General features: G+C 36.9%; 3 protein-coding genes and 1 pseudogene across 5 annotated transcripts; 2 read left to right on the top strand and 2 right to left on the bottom strand.

Moving 5' to 3' along the window:
- On the bottom strand, positions 590-4173 carry LOC104725324 (TPR repeat-containing protein ZIP4). Its single transcript, XM_010443960.2, has 5 exons — positions 2599-4173; positions 2231-2420; positions 2107-2139; positions 1363-1983; positions 590-1273 (listed from the first exon to the last, which is right to left on the bottom strand). The coding sequence occupies exons 1-5, from the start codon at positions 3942-3944 to the stop codon at positions 653-655; spliced, it is 2811 nt and encodes a 936-aa protein (XP_010442262.1). The 5' UTR covers positions 3945-4173; the 3' UTR covers positions 590-652.
- On the bottom strand, positions 4240-7648 carry LOC104725322 (FRIGIDA-like protein 3). 3 transcript variants are annotated; one of them, XM_010443958.2, is made up of 5 exons: positions 7501-7647; positions 6785-6858; positions 5565-6640; positions 5174-5346; positions 4240-4817 (listed from the first exon to the last, which is right to left on the bottom strand). In XM_010443958.2, exons 3-5 carry the CDS (start codon positions 6628-6630, stop codon positions 4386-4388), a joined length of 1671 nt encoding a protein of 556 aa, XP_010442260.1. In that variant the 5' UTR covers positions 6631-6640; positions 6785-6858; positions 7501-7647; the 3' UTR covers positions 4240-4385. The 3 variants fall into 3 exon arrangements, with proteins under 3 accessions (XP_010442260.1, XP_010442259.1, XP_010442261.1); XM_010443957.2 differs by having other exon boundaries at positions 7434-7646; XM_010443959.2 differs by lacking the exon at positions 6785-6858 and having other exon boundaries at positions 7434-7648.
- Positions 15066-15872, top strand: LOC104725321 (probably inactive leucine-rich repeat receptor-like protein kinase At5g48380). The gene has a single exon (XM_019232052.1). The coding sequence runs from the start codon at positions 15066-15068 to the stop codon at positions 15870-15872; it is 807 nt and encodes a 268-aa protein (XP_019087597.1).
- LOC104728687 overlaps positions 16767-18767 on the top strand; it is a 9096-nt pseudogene continuing 7095 nt past the window's right edge.

Below are 18767 nucleotides of genomic sequence, written 5' to 3'. Positions count from 1 at the left end.
GTATAATGTTTAGTGACGAAAGTAAGAAAGAGGAATATATGAAAATGAAGAATCTATTGGACATAATTTATCGACTGACCAAGTTTTAGCAGAAAAAAAAAAAAAAAAAATCAACCCCATAGCTTTTGGATAGTATTATCCTTAATCCTGTGCCGACAGAACTATTCAACAAGTACTTAGTGTGAGGATTACATATATTAGATGGTCAAAGATATCTAGAAGTAGAAGAAAATGGTGAGGGTCGTCTCATCTCAAAAGTAAACGATCTCATATGAGAAAAAGTCAGTCAACTTCGTCTGTAATCTTTAAGTTTTATAGGCCTCCACCTAAAACTAAGTGAATTAATAGTAACTATACACGACCACCAAACTCTTTCTATCATAAAATCTACGGTCAAATGAATTTGTTCTTAGCTAGATTTGCATAACTCTCCCATGAGAGATGAATGTTATGATCTTAAAGGAGATTATTATGTTTGCTAGATGCTAGGAGACAACCTATTCAAACTTAGATGGATGTTTGGGATATTCTAACCCCGATTAGAAGAATAGGTGTAATACATGTTTCAAGAAGTCTTTTTCTAGTGGATTTGGTGTATTCTATATATCGATTTATGACAGTTAAACTATGTAAACAGTTACAGTGACTGACACTATGCAGTAGGAACTTTGGTCTGAAAACCAGCCAAGTAATCCTGCATACAAGCTTCATAAGTATCCATACCTGTAACCTTCTCAGCAATTTCCAAACCGATGCTCAGCCATTTTTTAGCGGTCTCAAACTGTCCTAGCCTCACGGGCAATGCTGCTCGGTTCCAAGCTGTCATTGCGAGCCATTTCCCTTCCTCAGTCGGGTATTCCCCTTCTTTTAAACCAACCATGATTCTGTATGCTTGTTTGTACATCTTTTGGATCGCTTCTTCATCCTCTGTATCACCTTTGTGGACGCTGGATATGGAGATCAGCTTCCTGATTATGAGAGCTATGGTTGGGTAATCTGGTGAAGCAGATGCGATCAGAGCGGATAGGCATTCGTTAAAAGCAAACGTTGACACGTCCGGGTTGGACCGTGGACTTTGAGAGGCGAAAATTCCTAGTTGGAGAAGATAGTTATAGTTGCAAGACTTGGAACCAGCAAACGTCTTTACTACAAGTAGCTGGAATGCAGAATTGTCGAGCCTTCCGTGTATGTCATATGCAACTAAGGTGTACATGAAGATGAATTCTGGCTCCATTATACAATCTTTACCATCTGAGAGCGAAGAAGACATAATCTGCATATATCTAACCATACATTAGTGCACTGGAAGGTAAATCTCAGCAAGTAATGGTACTAATATTAACAAAGAGGCGAGTAAGAGACCTTTCCAGCTCTCACGAGCAATTCTCCAGCGAGTTTCACTTCGGTTTCAGTCAGTGCGCTCTTGTTTTGCTTTTCTAAAGCAATCATAGCAGTAACACTTAATATTATAGACCGGCAAATCATCATTTTGTTTTCTCCTGACTCATCAGTATTCAAACAGCCGTAAAACTCCGATGCCAGCCTCATGAATTCACCACAGAGCTCATATTTCTTTGCACTCCCACATCTTGACCCAAGATTCCAGCAATTCACAGCAAACCAATTCTGTTCTCGTTTTCCAGTCTCTCCTGATCCAAAGAAACATTCTGCCCCAATCTTCGCTGACCTGCTCTGAGCTTGCAACATAAATTCAAGCGCTTGTGTTTCACTGCCAATGTCCTGAGTCAGTATAGTGACTAAGGTACGGAAGACCACGACCTCTGTGGTAGGCATGGTCTTTCCTGAGATATGGAAACTGAGAAACTTCGAAAGAGATGCAATTGCAACTGGAAGCGCTTGGCAAGAAATAGCTTCATGCGCTGAAAGGGACAGATAATCTGAAGAAAAATCAAGGCAGGACGTCATTGCATTGATCTGACCGATGGCACAACTGTGATCCTTCTGTTGCAAGTAGATCTTGAACTGCAAGAATCAGAAGCAAAGAGATGTTGCTTAATAGGATTTATTCCAAACAATCTCAAATTGCTAGGTAGCTGAAGGCCATATGTTGAATTAAAGCGTACTGTGGGGAAAACGACAGTTTACCTTAAGAAAAGAGCAAGCAATATTAGGCTCAAGCTGCAGAGACAGAAAACTAGTTAGCAATTCTGAGTGAAAGATCCAACTAGGAGAACAGTTGGAAATAGAAATTCCATAGATAAATGTGTACCTTTTCAGCTTCTTCTATGTATTCAAGAGCTCGATCTAGCTGAGAGAGCCCGAGGTAGCAAAGACACAAAACCCTGAAGCCTTTGGCTCTGAAAACTCTATTTTCTATATCATGTGGGATATAGAGCATTGATTTCTCATACATCTCTGCACTTGTCTCATAATCTTTAGCACGGAAATGATCTGAAGCACTGTAAACAGCAAGAGAAACCCATATTAGATTCCCAGGACACTTTAGGAAAATAAAACAACAGGAACCAATCAATTGCTGTGGCCAAGTTGAATCACTCAGTTGACTAAATAAGCAATAACTTAGACACACCAATGTAACCAAAGGAGATGACAGTTACATGAACGGCAAAAACATACCTGTTCCAGAGAACAGAATGTATTGCCTTCCTCTCCTTGGTCACTGCTTCACCAGCAAAGAGAGCAACAACTCTCTCGTCTGATACCAGCTGAGCCACAACATTCGCCCTAATTCTCGAACCATTATCACCTCCTCTACTCTCACCAAGCACCCGATGGGCCACTCTAAGCGCTGCCTTTGCACTAACATGACACCTTCCCAACAGACCTAAGAACACACCCTTCGCAGTTTCTGCTCCAGCAGTCCCCACAACCTCGAAATATGCTTCCACAGCAGATACCCACACTGCCTCTGGAATGTCTTTGTTTCCCACCATACCTCTCAGCTCCTTCTCTGCTTCACTATGCCTCCCAAGCCCTAACCAAGCTTTCATAGCCAACACAGGTAAGGAAGCATGTTGATCAGCTACATCACTACCATTTCCTCCATTCCTGAGAACTTTCACACATTTAATCACACTCTCGAACTCTCCCTTTTGCAAGTGCACTGCTGAGATGAAACGGAGAGTTTTAATTCTCATGGAAGTGAACTCCATGGTGTCTTCCCGAGTTTTTGCTGTACCCAGCCCCTTCTCACAAAGATCCAACGCCTCATTCATGAGCCTGAGAGCATCGTTTAGACCGCAATCGTCGTCATCTCTGGCCAAGGAGCTTTTACCAAACGCGAGGAATTGATTTGAGAGCAATTTGTAATGCTCCGGTGAGCCAAACAACAGATTCTTCGCTCGATTAAGCAACGTTACAGCTAAATTCCGATCAGAAATTTCCCAAGCAGTTTGAGATCGCGCTAGGTTTAGATCCAGAAACAGTTTCTTTTCACCGGCATCGGAAATTTTCGCGATATCAATTTTGGAAACGATTTCGGTGGCTCTCTCGAAGCAATCGGAGGCGAGATCGAACTTTTTGAGACTGTGCCACACTAGACCAGTCCGATAGTAGAGGATAGAGGACTTAATCGTCGGATATGGGACTCCGTTGACATCCTTAGCGAGAAATAGCATATCGGCGGCGACATGTCTGAGATTCGCGATGCTCTCGGCGGAGGTAGATGAGGACTGGAGAGAGGCGGCGTTAGAGAGGTCAACACAAGCGTTCCAGAGACGAAAGCTGAGCTTCCATATGGTGAGGTTGAAGGAGTTATCCGGAAAAGGAGCGAGTTGGCTCAGCCGAGTTAGGGATTGTCTGAGAGAAATAGGGAGAGATTGAGGAAGCGGCTGATTTTTGGAAATGGCTTCAGATTGTTGGATCAAGAGCTCGATCTCGGAGAGGAGAGGATGTTGAGTGCGCGACTCGGTTTCCCGATGATGCAGACGGAGGTCCGGCGTGGTGATTTCGGCGATTCGCATTTCGATTGTTGGCGGGAGATATCAGAGAGCGAGAGAATTGGGACTTTCGAAGGAGTGAAAGATATTTTCAAAATTGAAAATTGAAGAGATATTTCGAGAGAATGGGTTTAGTGTTGTTGGTTTAAGGTCGGTTTGCGTCCATATTTGGCATCATACCGAGCCGGTTTAATTAGTACTAATCACCTCTTGATGGATTATGTATTTTTCTGGTGGAAAGAGAGAAAAACAATACAACATTAAAGATAATTAATAGAAAATTCAAGAGTGTTTTTGTTTTTTTTTGTTTTGGGTAGGGTTGATCCTTAAAAATACTAAAATCATCCGTACACAACAACATCAAAGGGAAACAACTAAGGAGAGAGGAGTTAAAAAAGAGCTGCCACACAAGTTAACACCAAAGGGGAGTCACAGTCACATTTCACCATCACCTTCTTTTGATCACTAGTGAAAGTAAGGAGGAGGAGCCTGGTACTGGTAGCAGTTCCCGTAGAAGTTCCCGTGAGCAGGAGCGGGACTGAAAGTGTAAGTCTGAGGAGCAGGCGGTGGCGGTGCCTGTGCTGCCATGATTGGACCGCTAAGGAACGGTCTGTTGTCATACACATACTGTGGGTACCTTTCAGGGATGACTCTACCATATCCTGTCTTGTTGTTGTTATTGTTCTTGTTGTCACTGACTCGGGGTTGAGCACCACGTGGTCGTTTTGGCTGAGGCTTTGTGGGTTCTGTTGCTCTCTTTTTCTCTGCTTTGGCCTTCTCGAGCTGGAGAATCCGTTTCTGAAGTGGCTCAATTGGGTACTGCTCTTCCAGGTTATGCTCTTCAATACACTTTATCACAGCTTTAACCCCCGTGAGCTCCCGCTCATTGAACTCATCCTGCTTTTGGTACACAAATATAAAATTATGTACGAAAATCTGAGGCTGAATGTAGCATCAGCAAGTACTATGATATCTTATACACCTAAAATAACTGATAATGAATGCATCGGTTTTGAGTTATACGGATTTTTATTAGTCTGAAGTAAAGAGATGATGACAGCTAACTGATGAACAGAGCTCATAGATTTTCCAGTGAGGTGAAATTTACTAAGAGCCAGATGCTCAAGAAAAGGTAACAATAGTTCAATAAAGATCAGACCAATCGTTCTAGGCAACGTCTATTAACAACAAAGCTCTTAATTTCCTCTTACAATTGATATATAATTCAAGTTATTAAGTCAGGAAATACTTGCCTGAACAGCAGGAGATGCATTGCCAGGTCTGCCTTGGGAGGAGGATCTCCTGGCCTCAGTCAAGTAAGATTTCAGTAATGCAACAGGAGGGAACTGTTCTGTGAGTTGAAACGCAAATGCCAAGTTAACCGCATCAATCTGTTTTCCACTGTTCATGAGAACTTCAATTACACCTGGAATGAAAGGAACAGCACATCAAAGATTAAGATCCATGCTGAAGGTAGAGAATCTGAATATTACTAAAATTGTAAAAACATAATCCACGTCGTGTTTAGGTCCTTGACCAGAGACCTAACTCAAATACTCACATGAATACAAAACACCAAATTTCCCATCGAAATGTCATAACTTGTAAGATAATCAGCCATATCCAAAATTTTAGAGAACAAACCAGGCATTTTTTCTGAAAGTCCAAGAGAACGGCACAGCTCAGCTGCCTGACGGCGACGTGAAACCATGGGGATCAGCTTCAAGAGTTCATCCTCTTTAAAGTCGGAAACAATAGCAAAAGTGGCTAGCAGTTGCAGGAATGCATGAGCCTCTAAAGAATTACCATTGCAAGCATCCATGTCAAGAGTTTCGAGCAGTGGATTCCATCCTTCTGCAATAGTTTTTGCTCTCTGCTTAACACTTTCTGAGAGAACAGTAGAAAGGGAGTTGAGGCCCAAACCAGACAACAGTATACTAAGGCACTCCATCAACATGATACAGGTCCTGCGCATGCCCAGGAGGTTAGCGTCTTTCTTTCCATCAGCAGTTGGCGCCTCCATTGGGTAAAACCCTTCCAAAGAGTCCAACACTAAGCTGGCTGGGTTTGCTGCAGCTCTGAATGCAATAGGAATCTCCTCCTTTAGTGATGCAAGGTTCTTGCGGTTATCTGATACAAACTTATGGAGCCCTGTTGAGTCCATATCCCCGCACAATTTCAGTAACTGTGGATAAGCCTTCACCTCAAAATTTCCCATCACAGGTGAGATCTGAACATCTTGCACAGTACCATCCGGATTATCATCGGCAATACTACTATCAGCAGCAAATGCATTGGGTGAATCCCTTACACCATTTTGTGGCCAACGTTCACCAATAGAAGGTTTACTGATGGGAGCATTGCTGTACTTATCCAAAGCACTGTTTATAGTAAACATAGCTGCGTCTCTCTTCTTCTGAAGCCTTTCTAGCGAAGCCTTCTCCTTAGCCTCAACAGCTGCCTTCTTTTTTTCCAACAGTTCTTGGGCTTTCCTAGTTTTGGTTTCATACTCTTTTTCTTGATCTTCAAGCTCATGAAACCGCCTCTTCAAGGACCTCTCAAGCCCATGAAAATGCTCCTCGAGTTCCTTCCACTTCAGATTAAGTGTTACAGCACGCTGACTTTCAAGTTCAGCAAACGCCTTCTGAAGCTGCTGAATCTTGGACGATGTAGAGTCCATTAGCGAAGCAACTGACCGAGTATCCTCCATCACAAAAGAGCTAAAGAGAAAAAGGTAATTTAAGTACAAATTAAAAAGTCTTGAATAATAAATCACTCATGTCAGAACTACATATCTTATTGAAGAATAAGATATCCACAGAGAAAGAGGGAGCAATAAATCTTCAAACACAAAAAAAAGTTACCAATTCAAATAAGTCCAATGTCTAAGCTGCAAGTAAAGCTCCAAGATATCCAAAATCCCGAACGACACAAACAACTACAAAAATAAATCATCAAGAACAGAGATACAATGATCAGTCAAAACTATCACTGATTCAGGAGTCCAATAACATCTTAACTCGTTCAAGATAAAAAACCAAAACAGCTCTGTAAACAAAACTCATAGTGGATGACTAAGTAAGTAAATAGCCTACAAGCAAGTAAAAGAGAAATGAACTTGAAACCCCCACAAAATTCAACCGATTCAAGAAAAAAAAATCATATTCCTAGAGATACCCACAGAGAAACAAACTCATCTTCAAGAACTAATCCGACGAACTAATACAAAAATAAAAACTAAGCTGAAACAATACGAATTTCATCAGAGAGCAAACAGATAAACAAAATGAGAGTTTTTACAAAAGGCAAGCTGATTCACTGATTCCGTGAAATTACTACTCAATCCATAACACAAACAAGCTTCAAGAGCAAAATTCAAAATCCTAGAAGAAAACTTTCGTTATTAATGGAGAAATCAGCAAACCCTAGCTACAGTGAACACGAACTCGAGAAGCACAACATAAAGAATACACTTCAATAGAAAGAAGAACAAAAACAAAAAAACAACGTTACCCGGAAGAAATCAAACCGAAGTAAAGCCCCTAAAAAAAAAAAGAGATCAGAAAAATTCAAGAAGCACCGGAAGATCGTAGATCCATGTTGAAGAGCGATCGAGAGAGAAATCGAGGTTAGGCAGAGAGAGAGAGAGAGAAAGAAGGGGAAAGTGAAATCCCTAAAAAGAAAAGAGGAAAGTGGAAGAGAGGCCAAACAACAAAAATAAAGCAAAGTAAGAGTTATAACAGACACTTTTATTAAGCACACCCAATTTTACTTAACTCTCTAGGCAGGCACGTGAGTACGTTGGTCTGGTGTGGACCGTGTGGTGTGGTGGCTCGTCGTCCTTCACCATCATCCCTAGGTGACCGGAGTGGTTCTAGTCAAATCCTTTTAAAGTTGTGTGTCACGTGAGTTTGTCTGAAGCTGCCGGGGAACTTGAATTCCTTGTAATTTACTCTTTCCTCCTTTATTTTTTTCTCTTTCTCATTAATTGGCATCTTCACCCTCTCTATGTTTTTATTTTTGGTACCAACCCTTTTAAATTCCTAAAAACTTCCCTTACCAAACACACACTCAATCTTTAACTTATGTGGCTTCATGCTCGAGGCAATGCTATAAACCTAACTTCACTCTGTTTGAGTCATAAAGAGAAGACTCAAATCACTATACAAAAAGGTTTTTTTTTTTTTTTTCATTTATTCAAGATGTGTAGGTACAAGTTATAAATCACTCATATTCTCATATCTTTCAGTTTGAATGAGACCTTTTCACCAAAAGTGGAACCATCGCTAAAAAAAAAAAAAACAAACATAATGTTTGTGTTTACCTCATAAAAGCATCACACAAATAGGTTTCGTTTATTAATGATGATTGGGAAAAATGTCTTTTAATATATACATGAACTTTCAAAATTAGACAAAAAATCATGAATTTTGTGGAAAGCTATTTAATACATCAAATTCTGTAAACTAGCCGTTTAAAATATAAAATATTGTTGACCAAGCCAAAGTATATATCATTAAACAAGATAATTGAGTAACTAATGTTGTTACTCTGTCGACATGTTGTTTTGTTTGTAAACAGTAGCGTAACGACCGTTAGTTGTTCAGTTATCTTATTTAATGATATATGTTTATTTTGGTTTGGTCAATGATTTTTAATGTTTTAAACGGATAATTAACAAAACTTGATGTATTAAATGACTTCCCACTAAATTTATAGCTTTTTGGCCTAAATTTGAAAGTTCATGTATTAAATGACATTTTTCCAAATAATGATTGCTTGACCATATTATCTTGTTATATGATCTTAAAAACATTTACTTTCTACAAGTTAGCTAAATTGTCTTAACTAATATTTTATAGGTCCATACGTTCAAGGGTTTAATGAACAATCGAAATTTGATCAGTTTACTATATGTTGATAACAAACTACATGATATGATTCTCCCAAGGAATCAGCACCTTCGAGTTGGTAGATAGTGACACCTTGTATCTAAAGACAATGAAGCCTCAAGAATAAGGATGGTGGAACGAATGGTCGCACAAAAGTTGTGGAAAGACTCTTGATATACCAGTTTGATCTGTCAGCCTCGCACCAAAAAGATCGGATCTCTCAGCCTCGCACCAAGGAGATCAGGGTTTGACTGTTGGAATCACATCAAACAGTTGGTTTTGATTGTTAGAATTACACCAAGGAATCAGTTTTGTTCACAAAGAACATAAGAAAATCACTCTCAAAAAGAAAAGGTTTTTGATAAAAAGTTGGTTGATTACTTCATTGCTCTTACATGAGTTTATATAGGAAAAGAAACTTGGTAACAAAGCCAAATTATTAATTATTCTTGAAACTAGAAGACAATAAAGATAGTAGTTGAATGAAGACCCAATTCTTAGTGTTTCCCTTCCAAAGGTGAAGAGAATCACTCTTGAACTCAATTTTCGTCACTCCTCTTTGACCACAAAATAAAGTGATTATTTTGGGCTTTTTTGGCTCTTGAATTAGCCCATTAAGTGTCTCCTTGATCTTTTATATCTTTAACTCCTTGATCCAGTTTGCTGATGAGAAACAACATGGACTGTATCATTTCTTAACCTGTGGGTTTAGTAGAAACAACTTATGGTTGCTATACATAATTATGGAAGCTCTTAAACCAATTGGACTTAAAACTCTTCAAGTGAAGAACCAGATAAACCTCCTTTGAAAAATGGGCGTAACCTTTTATTTCCTATGCCAAATCTTATGTTCTCCAGCTTCTTGGAAACATAAGAGATCCATTGACATCCTCAAAGTGGTTTCATGTCGAAATTGTTGTTGAGTTGGTCTGTGTAACACGATCTTTGGATCAGACGCGAAAGTGGGACTGGAAAAGATCCACTGACTTGAAATATCCATATCTTTTAAGTATGAACTGATTTTAACGTGCTTCCAATTCTCAGTGGTTCTAGGATGGATCAAGATTTTCAGAACAGTTTGGTTCATAGCTCGAATCCTTTTGTCTTGGTCGGAATCCTCCTTTGAATGCTTGTAGGTCTAAGTCGCATAGCCATGAGTTCACCTGATTTGTAAAATGAATAACTCCTCCATGCGAACTCTGATTAGACTGATTCCAGTTTGAAATATGCTCTAGATGAGGTAAAAATGTATCCCAAATGGTTGTTTGCCTGGAAGAATTAATCTTCAACTTCGTTCGTGTTGAACAAGGCTCAAAGATTTTTTTGGATGGTCTCGTGATCATATCACTACAAGTTTAGTCTATTAGGTAATAAAACATACTAGTTGGTATAACCATTTAGATCAACTGTTAATTTGTGTTATGAGTTTAGATGTTTATTATTCAATTTCTTACAATTTGTTTGTTTCTTTCATTCATATATATATATATATTAATTGAACTCTGTGAATATTTTGATGCATTGCTACATCAGTTTTCAGATTTCGTTTGTTATTTTAATCATTTCTTATTTTGGTAGTTCTAACATGATGTAAATTAAATCATACAAAAATTTCCAAGTGTATGCTAGCATAGTCTTTGTGGATACGATCTCACATATACTGTTGCGTGTGGTCGCGATTGCAGTTGTTGAATTGGATTAGAACCTGTCGCATCATTTTGGAAATATTTGAATTCGGACAAGTGATGCTTCTTTTGGCGTGGTTATAATATTTATTTACCCCATGATTAACACGAGTGATTAGGGGCAAGATTTTATAAAATAATAAAATTACTACTATGCATTGGTGGTATTGTCAAAAACCATACCAAGAAAAGAAATCTTACAGCTTTCCATTCATTATTTGGGTTACATCTATTCATTTTCTTGAAATCTTTATATTATTGAATTGCCTTATTTCTTATGGATGTCGTCATATTTCTTTTGGTATTTGATTTGGTCCAAAGTCCAAACCATGAAAAATACCAAGTGAATTAAAGAAATCAAAAAGCGAAATATCAAATGGAAAATAATTTGTCCATCTCTTAAAACCTGATGATATTTTGATGTTGATCAATTTGGTTTAACGCGCAAAAGACCAATTTGGTTTGAGTCTTTACGTTGTTCTCATCACTCATCATCAGTGTGTATTTTTTTCTTCTTTGCCCCATTCTTTACGAGCTTTTGTTTGATTCTTCCACAAGGCAAGTGACCATCCAAGTCTACACACCAGACGACTCTTTTCGTTTATATTATTCAAAGTCCTTTCANCGGGGAACTTGAATTCCTTGTAATTTACTCTTTCCTCCTTTATTTTTTTCTCTTTCTCATTAATTGGCATCTTCACCCTCTCTATGTTTTTATTTTTGGTACCAACCCTTTTAAATTCCTAAAAACTTCCCTTACCAAACACACACTCAATCTTTAACTTATGTGGCTTCATGCTCGAGGCAATGCTATAAACCTAACTTCACTCTGTTTGAGTCATAAAGAGAAGACTCAAATCACTATACAAAAAGGTTTTTTTTTTTTTTTTCATTTATTCAAGATGTGTAGGTACAAGTTATAAATCACTCATATTCTCATATCTTTCAGTTTGAATGAGACCTTTTCACCAAAAGTGGAACCATCGCTAAAAAAAAAAAAAACAAACATAATGTTTGTGTTTACCTCATAAAAGCATCACACAAATAGGTTTCGTTTATTAATGATGATTGGGAAAAATGTCTTTTAATATATACATGAACTTTCAAAATTAGACAAAAAATCATGAATTTTGTGGAAAGCTATTTAATACATCAAATTCTGTAAACTAGCCGTTTAAAATATAAAATATTGTTGACCAAGCCAAAGTATATATCATTAAACAAGATAATTGAGTAACTAATGTTGTTACTCTGTCGACATGTTGTTTTGTTTGTAAACAGTAGCGTAACGACCGTTAGTTGTTCAGTTATCTTATTTAATGATATATGTTTATTTTGGTTTGGTCAATGATTTTTAATGTTTTAAACGGATAATTAACAAAACTTGATGTATTAAATGACTTCCCACTAAATTTATAGCTTTTTGGCCTAAATTTGAAAGTTCATGTATTAAATGACATTTTTCCAAATAATGATTGCTTGACCATATTATCTTGTTATATGATCTTAAAAACATTTACTTTCTACAAGTTAGCTAAATTGTCTTAACTAATATTTTATAGGTCCATACGTTCAAGGGTTTAATGAACAATCGAAATTTGATCAGTTTACTATATGTTGATAACAAACTACATGATATGATTCTCCCAAGGAATCAGCACCTTCGAGTTGGTAGATAGTGACACCTTGTATCTAAAGACAATGAAGCCTCAAGAATAAGGATGGTGGAACGAATGGTCGCACAAAAGTTGTGGAAAGACTCTTGATATACCAGTTTGATCTGTCAGCCTCGCACCAAAAAGATCGGATCTCTCAGCCTCGCACCAAGGAGATCAGGGTTTGACTGTTGGAATCACATCAAACAGTTGGTTTTGATTGTTAGAATTACACCAAGGAATCAGTTTTGTTCACAAAGAACATAAGAAAATCACTCTCAAAAAGAAAAGGTTTTTGATAAAAAGTTGGTTGATTACTTCATTGCTCTTACATGAGTTTATATAGGAAAAGAAACTTGGTAACAAAGCCAAATTATTAATTATTCTTGAAACTAGAAGACAATAAAGATAGTAGTTGAATGAAGACCCAATTCTTAGTGTTTCCCTTCCAAAGGTGAAGAGAATCACTCTTGAACTCAATTTTCGTCACTCCTCTTTGACCACAAAATAAAGTGATTATTTTGGGCTTTTTTGGCTCTTGAATTAGCCCATTAAGTGTCTCCTTGATCTTTTATATCTTTAACTCCTTGATCCAGTTTGCTGATGAGAAACAACATGGACTGTATCATTTCTTAACCTGTGGGTTTAGTAGAAACAACTTATGGTTGCTATACATAATTATGGAAGCTCTTAAACCAATTGGACTTAAAACTCTTCAAGTGAAGAACCAGATAAACCTCCTTTGAAAAATGGGCGTAACCTTTTATTTCCTATGCCAAATCTTATGTTCTCCAGCTTCTTGGAAACATAAGAGATCCATTGACATCCTCAAAGTGGTTTCATGTCGAAATTGTTGTTGAGTTGGTCTGTGTAACACGATCTTTGGATCAGACGCGAAAGTGGGACTGGAAAAGATCCACTGACTTGAAATATCCATATCTTTTAAGTATGAACTGATTTTAACGTGCTTCCAATTCTCAGTGGTTCTAGGATGGATCAAGATTTTCAGAACAGTTTGGTTCATAGCTCGAATCCTTTTGTCTTGGTCGGAATCCTCCTTTGAATGCTTGTAGGTCTAAGTCGCATAGCCATGAGTTCACCTGATTTGTAAAATGAATAACTCCTCCATGCGAACTCTGATTAGACTGATTCCAGTTTGAAATATGCTCTAGATGAGGTAAAAATGTATCCCAAATGGTTGTTTGCCTGGAAGAATTAATCTTCAACTTCGTTCGTGTTGAACAAGGCTCAAAGATTTTTTTGGATGGTCTCGTGATCATATCACTACAAGTTTAGTCTATTAGGTAATAAAACATACTAGTTGGTATAACCATTTAGATCAACTGTTAATTTGTGTTATGAGTTTAGATGTTTATTATTCAATTTCTTACAATTTGTTTGTTTCTTTCATTCATATATATATATATATTAATTGAACTCTGTGAATATTTTGATGCATTGCTACATCAGTTTTCAGATTTCGTTTGTTATTTTAATCATTTCTTATTTTGGTAGTTCTAACATGATGTAAATTAAATCATACAAAAATTTCCAAGTGTATGCTAGCATAGTCTTTGTGGATACGATCTCACATATACTGTTGCGTGTGGTCGCGATTGCAGTTGTTGAATTGGATTAGAACCTGTCGCATCATTTTGGAAATATTTGAATTCGGACAAGTGATGCTTCTTTTGGCGTGGTNGATTTAAAAGGTGTAAAAATTAATGGATGTGATTTTTGAAACCAGGAGGTACAACAAAGAGATGCAAAGACTAAGAGATGTGATTTTTGAAAGATGGGGGTACGACGAAAAGACACGATTAATAATTTTAAACCGTTGGATTAAAACTAGAACTAATCTCATCCGTTGGATTAAAAATTGACACAAAAAAGTGGGTTTGCTATTATATATAGATTTCTTATTTCGTTTGTCCTTCTAACTTGATGTTAATTAAATCATACAAAATTTCGAAGTGTACGTGCTAGCATAGTCTTTGTGGATACGATCTCATATATACTGTTGCGTGTGATTGCAATTACAGTTGTTGAATTCGATTAGAACCTGTCACATCATTTTGGATATATTTGAATTCGGACAAGTGACGCTTCTTTTGGAGATTATAGTATTTATTTACCCCATGAATTAACGCGAGTCATTAGGGGCAAGATTTTATAAAATAATAAAATTACTATGCGTTGGTAAATTACAGCTTCTCTCATTCATTATTTTGGGTTACGTCTATTCATTTTCTTGAAATCTTATACAGTATTAGTGAATTGCCTTATTTCTTATGGATATCGTCATATTTTAGTATTTGATTTTGTCCAAACCATCATAAACACCAAATGAATTAAAGAAATCAAAAAGCGAAATATCAAATGGAAAATAATTTGTCCATCTCTTAAAAACTGATGATAGACAAATTTGATCATGAATAATAGAAGAAAGAAACGTTAAACACGCAAAAGACCAATTTGGTTTGAGTCTTTACGTTGTTCAGTGTTTTTTTCTTCTTTTCCCCGGCCCATTCTTTACGAACTTTTGTTTGATTTTTCCACAAGGCAAGGGACCATCCAAGTCTGTAGACTTGCTCAACAACAGGTTTTCGTTTATATTATTCAAAGTCCTTTCATCATTCATTAACACTCACAACAGGTTTGCTCAACACACATGCACAAGATCACCACGGCGACTAAGACCAAACCTCTCCTCTTTGTATTTCTGATTTTCATTTTTGAGTTCCTTACAAATTTCCCGCAATATTTTGTGAGTTGTTATCATCAGCTTTAAGTCAACTCATTTTTTTTTNTTTTTTTTTTTTTTTTTTTTTTTTGTTAATTTGAAGAATCTCCAGTTGCATTGTTGCTATTTACAATTTCTGAATTTGTGATTGTTTGGTTCCAGGATATATGATGGTGTGTATAGTTTTTGCAATTTTCTTTGGGAATAGTCTCTGTTTGCTGCTTCTACTGTCTAGCTTGGCCGATGCAAATCAGGCCAACATTGATTGCTTGAAGACCTTTAAATCTCAAGTTGAGGATCCAAATGGGTATTTGTCAAGTTGGGATTTTGGGAACCAGACTGCACAAGGTTTCATCTGCAAGTTCAGTGGTGTGACTTGTTGGCACGATGATGAGAATAGGGTTTTGAGTATTAAGCTCTATGGTTATGGTCTCAGAGGAGTGTTTCCTCAGGGGATTAATCTATGTGCTGATTTGGTAGGTTTAGATCTTTCTAGAAACAACTTTTCTGGACCTTTGCCATCAAACCTTACAGATGTGACTCACCATGTTACTACTTTGGACCTCTCTTACAATGGTTTCTCTGGTGAAATCCCTGTTAGTATCTCAAACATTTCCTTTTTGAACTTTCTTATGCTTCAGCATAACCAGTTCACTGGTCGGCTTCCTCCTCAGTTAGTGCTACTCGGACGGCTCAAAACGTTCTTTGTGGCTGACAATCGTCTTGAAGGTCCTATCCCAAAGTTCAACAGCACCAGCATTAACTCTGAGAGTTTTGCTAATAACTTGAATCTGTGCGGTAAGCCTCTGGATGATTGTAAGACGACTTCTACCAACTCTCGGGGTAAAGTTGTTATTTTAGCGGCACTAGGTGGATTTACCGTGGCAGCATTTGTCGTTGGAATTGTTCTAGGATTCCTCTGTTCTACTATTTCTGTAGAGCGGCTGTTATTCAGAAAAAGCCGACAGAGCCGATAAATGGTCTTGTAAGAAATGACATCCACAACTGTTTAGCTCTGAACCATTACATATTTTTAAATTTGTTCAAAGGAGTTAACAAAAGCTTATAAACAAACTGAATTTTTTTTGTCCATCTCTAACAAAAGAAAAAAAAAATGATGATATGCTATGCAAACTCACATTTCTTTCTTTTTAGAATTTGTATTTTTGTCGCTTTTAACACCATGATCAATGAACCTCTAACTCTAACACAAAAATCGGCCGATTAAATTAATAGAGATATGAAAACTGAAAAGAACATGCTTTATCAATTTTTATCCAGAGCCGGCACTAAAACCACCAGCCGAAGGGAAATGAAGATATGAAGTCGAAACATCTTTTTCTCAAGACACCTTTTAAATTTATCAGTTGAAACTTGAAACTTGAAACATTGTTAACAGAACAAAAACTTCACTTTTCTGAAACAAAATTATAATTGGATCAACGGTATTATGAACATATAATAATACAATGATACTATATTCTTATTTCCTTAAATACATTGGTATTTGTCACAATCTATACCAAGAAACCCAAACCTCACAACTTCCCATTGATTGTTTTTGGATTACATATACTCATATAATAGTTCATTTTTTTTCTTTTTGGAATTCCTGGCTGTAACAAGTTAAACAACAACAGCATACGAATCATTGAGTGAACTGATTTGGATGACATATTTTATTATTTGATTTGGTCAAAATCTAGAAACCAGTAGAAAAATATCCAGATTTATATTTAAAACAAAAATGGAAGAAAAATTTGTCCATCTCTCTCTCTCTCTCTCTCACAAGAAGATATGATGATGTTGAAAAGTCAAAAAGGAGAAGAAGGAGAAAAAGAAGAAAAAACATTTAACGCGGAAAGACCAAATTGGTTTTTGTTTGGGTCATTGCGTTGCGTTGCGTTCTCATCAGTGTTTCTTTCTTTTGCTTTGCCCCATTCATCGCGAACTTTCACTAGACGACGACGACGATCCAAAGTCTCAGTCAACTCACTCACACCAGACGACTCGACTCCTCCTTTTTATATTATTTCAAAGTCCCTTTTCTTCTTCTTCTTCTTTCATAAACACTTTGCCACAGATGCGGTTTCTGTTTCTTCTTCTTCTTCATTGTGCTCTTCAACACTGATGAACCCGAGCACGACAACGACGACAAAGACCAAAGCTTCTGTCTTGTACAATTTCTAATTTTCATTCGTAAGTTCCTTAGAATTTCTCATAAAAAAAAATTTGGAAACTTTTTTCTAAGTCAACTCAATTTTAGATCGCTTTATCTTCTTTCTGATTTTTGTGATTCTTTATTTGCTTACAGGTTTCTGATGTTCATGGGAGAGAACCCTAGATTTTGTTACTCTAGTTTGTAGTGATTTTACCCATTTAGTGGAATTTGGGGAGGGATTTATGAAGAAGATGGGTGGTAGGTTNTTTCGTCACTCCTCTTTGACCACAAAATAAAGTGATTATTTTGGGCTTTTTTGGCTCTTGAATTAGCCCATTAAGTGTCTCCTTGATCTTTTATATCTTTAACTCCTTGATCCAGTTTGCTGATGAGAAACAACATGGACTGTATCATTTCTTAACCTGTGGGTTTAGTAGAAACAACTTATGGTTGCTATACATAATTATGGAAGCTCTTAAACCAATTGGACTTAAAACTCTTCAAGTGAAGAACCAGATAAACCTCCTTTGAAAAATGGGCGTAACCTTTTATTTCCTATGCCAAATCTTATGTTCTCCAGCTTCTTGGAAACATAAGAGATCCATTGACATCCTCAAAGTGGTTTCATGTCGAAATTGTTGTTGAGTTGGTCTGTGTAACACGATCTTTGGATCAGACGCGAAAGTGGGACTGGAAAAGATCCACTGACTTGAAATATCCATATCTTTTAAGTATGAACTGATTTTAACGTGCTTCCAATTCTCAGTGGTTCTAGGATGGATCAAGATTTTCAGAACAGTTTGGTTCATAGCTCGAATCCTTTTGTCTTGGTCGGAATCCTCCTTTGAATGCTTGTAGGTCTAAGTCGCATAGCCATGAGTTCACCTGATTTGTAAAATGAATAACTCCTCCATGCGAACTCTGATTAGACTGATTCCAGTTTGAAATATGCTCTAGATGAGGTAAAAATGTATCCCAAATGGTTGTTTGCCTGGAAGAATTAATCTTCAACTTCGTTCGTGTTGAACAAGGCTCAAAGATTTTTTTGGATGGTCTCGTGATCATATCACTACAAGTTTAGTCTATTAGGTAATAAAACATACTAGTTGGTATAACCATTTAGATCAACTGTTAATTTGTGTTATGAGTTTAGATGTTTATTATTCAATTTCTTACAATTTGTTTGTTTCTTTCATTCATATATATATATATATTAATTGAACTCTGTGAATATTTTGATGCATTGCTACATCAGTTTTCAGATTTCGTTTGTTATTTTAATCATTTCTTATTTTGGTAGTTCTAACATGATGTAAATTAAATCATACAAAAATTTCCAAGTGTATGCTAGCATAGTCTTTGTGGATACGATCTCACATATACTGTTGCGTGTGGTCGCGATTGCAGTTGTTGAATTGGATTAGAACCTGTCGCATCATTTTGGAAATATTTGAATTCGGACAAGTGATGCTTCTTTTGGCGTGGTTATAATATTTATTTACCCCATGATTAACACGAGTGATTAGGGGCAAGATTTTATAAAATAATAAAATTACTACTATGCATTGGTGGTATTGTCAAAAACCATACCAAGAAAAGAAATCTTACAGCTTTCCATTCATTATTTGGGTTACATCTATTCATTTTCTTGAAATCTTTATATTATTGAATTGCCTTATTTCTTATGGATGTCGTCATATTTCTTTTGGTA

Source organism: Camelina sativa, chromosome 11, assembly GCF_000633955.1.
Source record: "Camelina sativa cultivar DH55 chromosome 11, Cs, whole genome shotgun sequence".
Classification (NCBI taxonomy): Eukaryota; Viridiplantae; Streptophyta; class Magnoliopsida; order Brassicales; family Brassicaceae; genus Camelina; species Camelina sativa.
The sequence above is the reverse complement of the archived record's forward strand: the minus strand, read 5'-3'. Positions and strand labels throughout refer to the sequence as shown.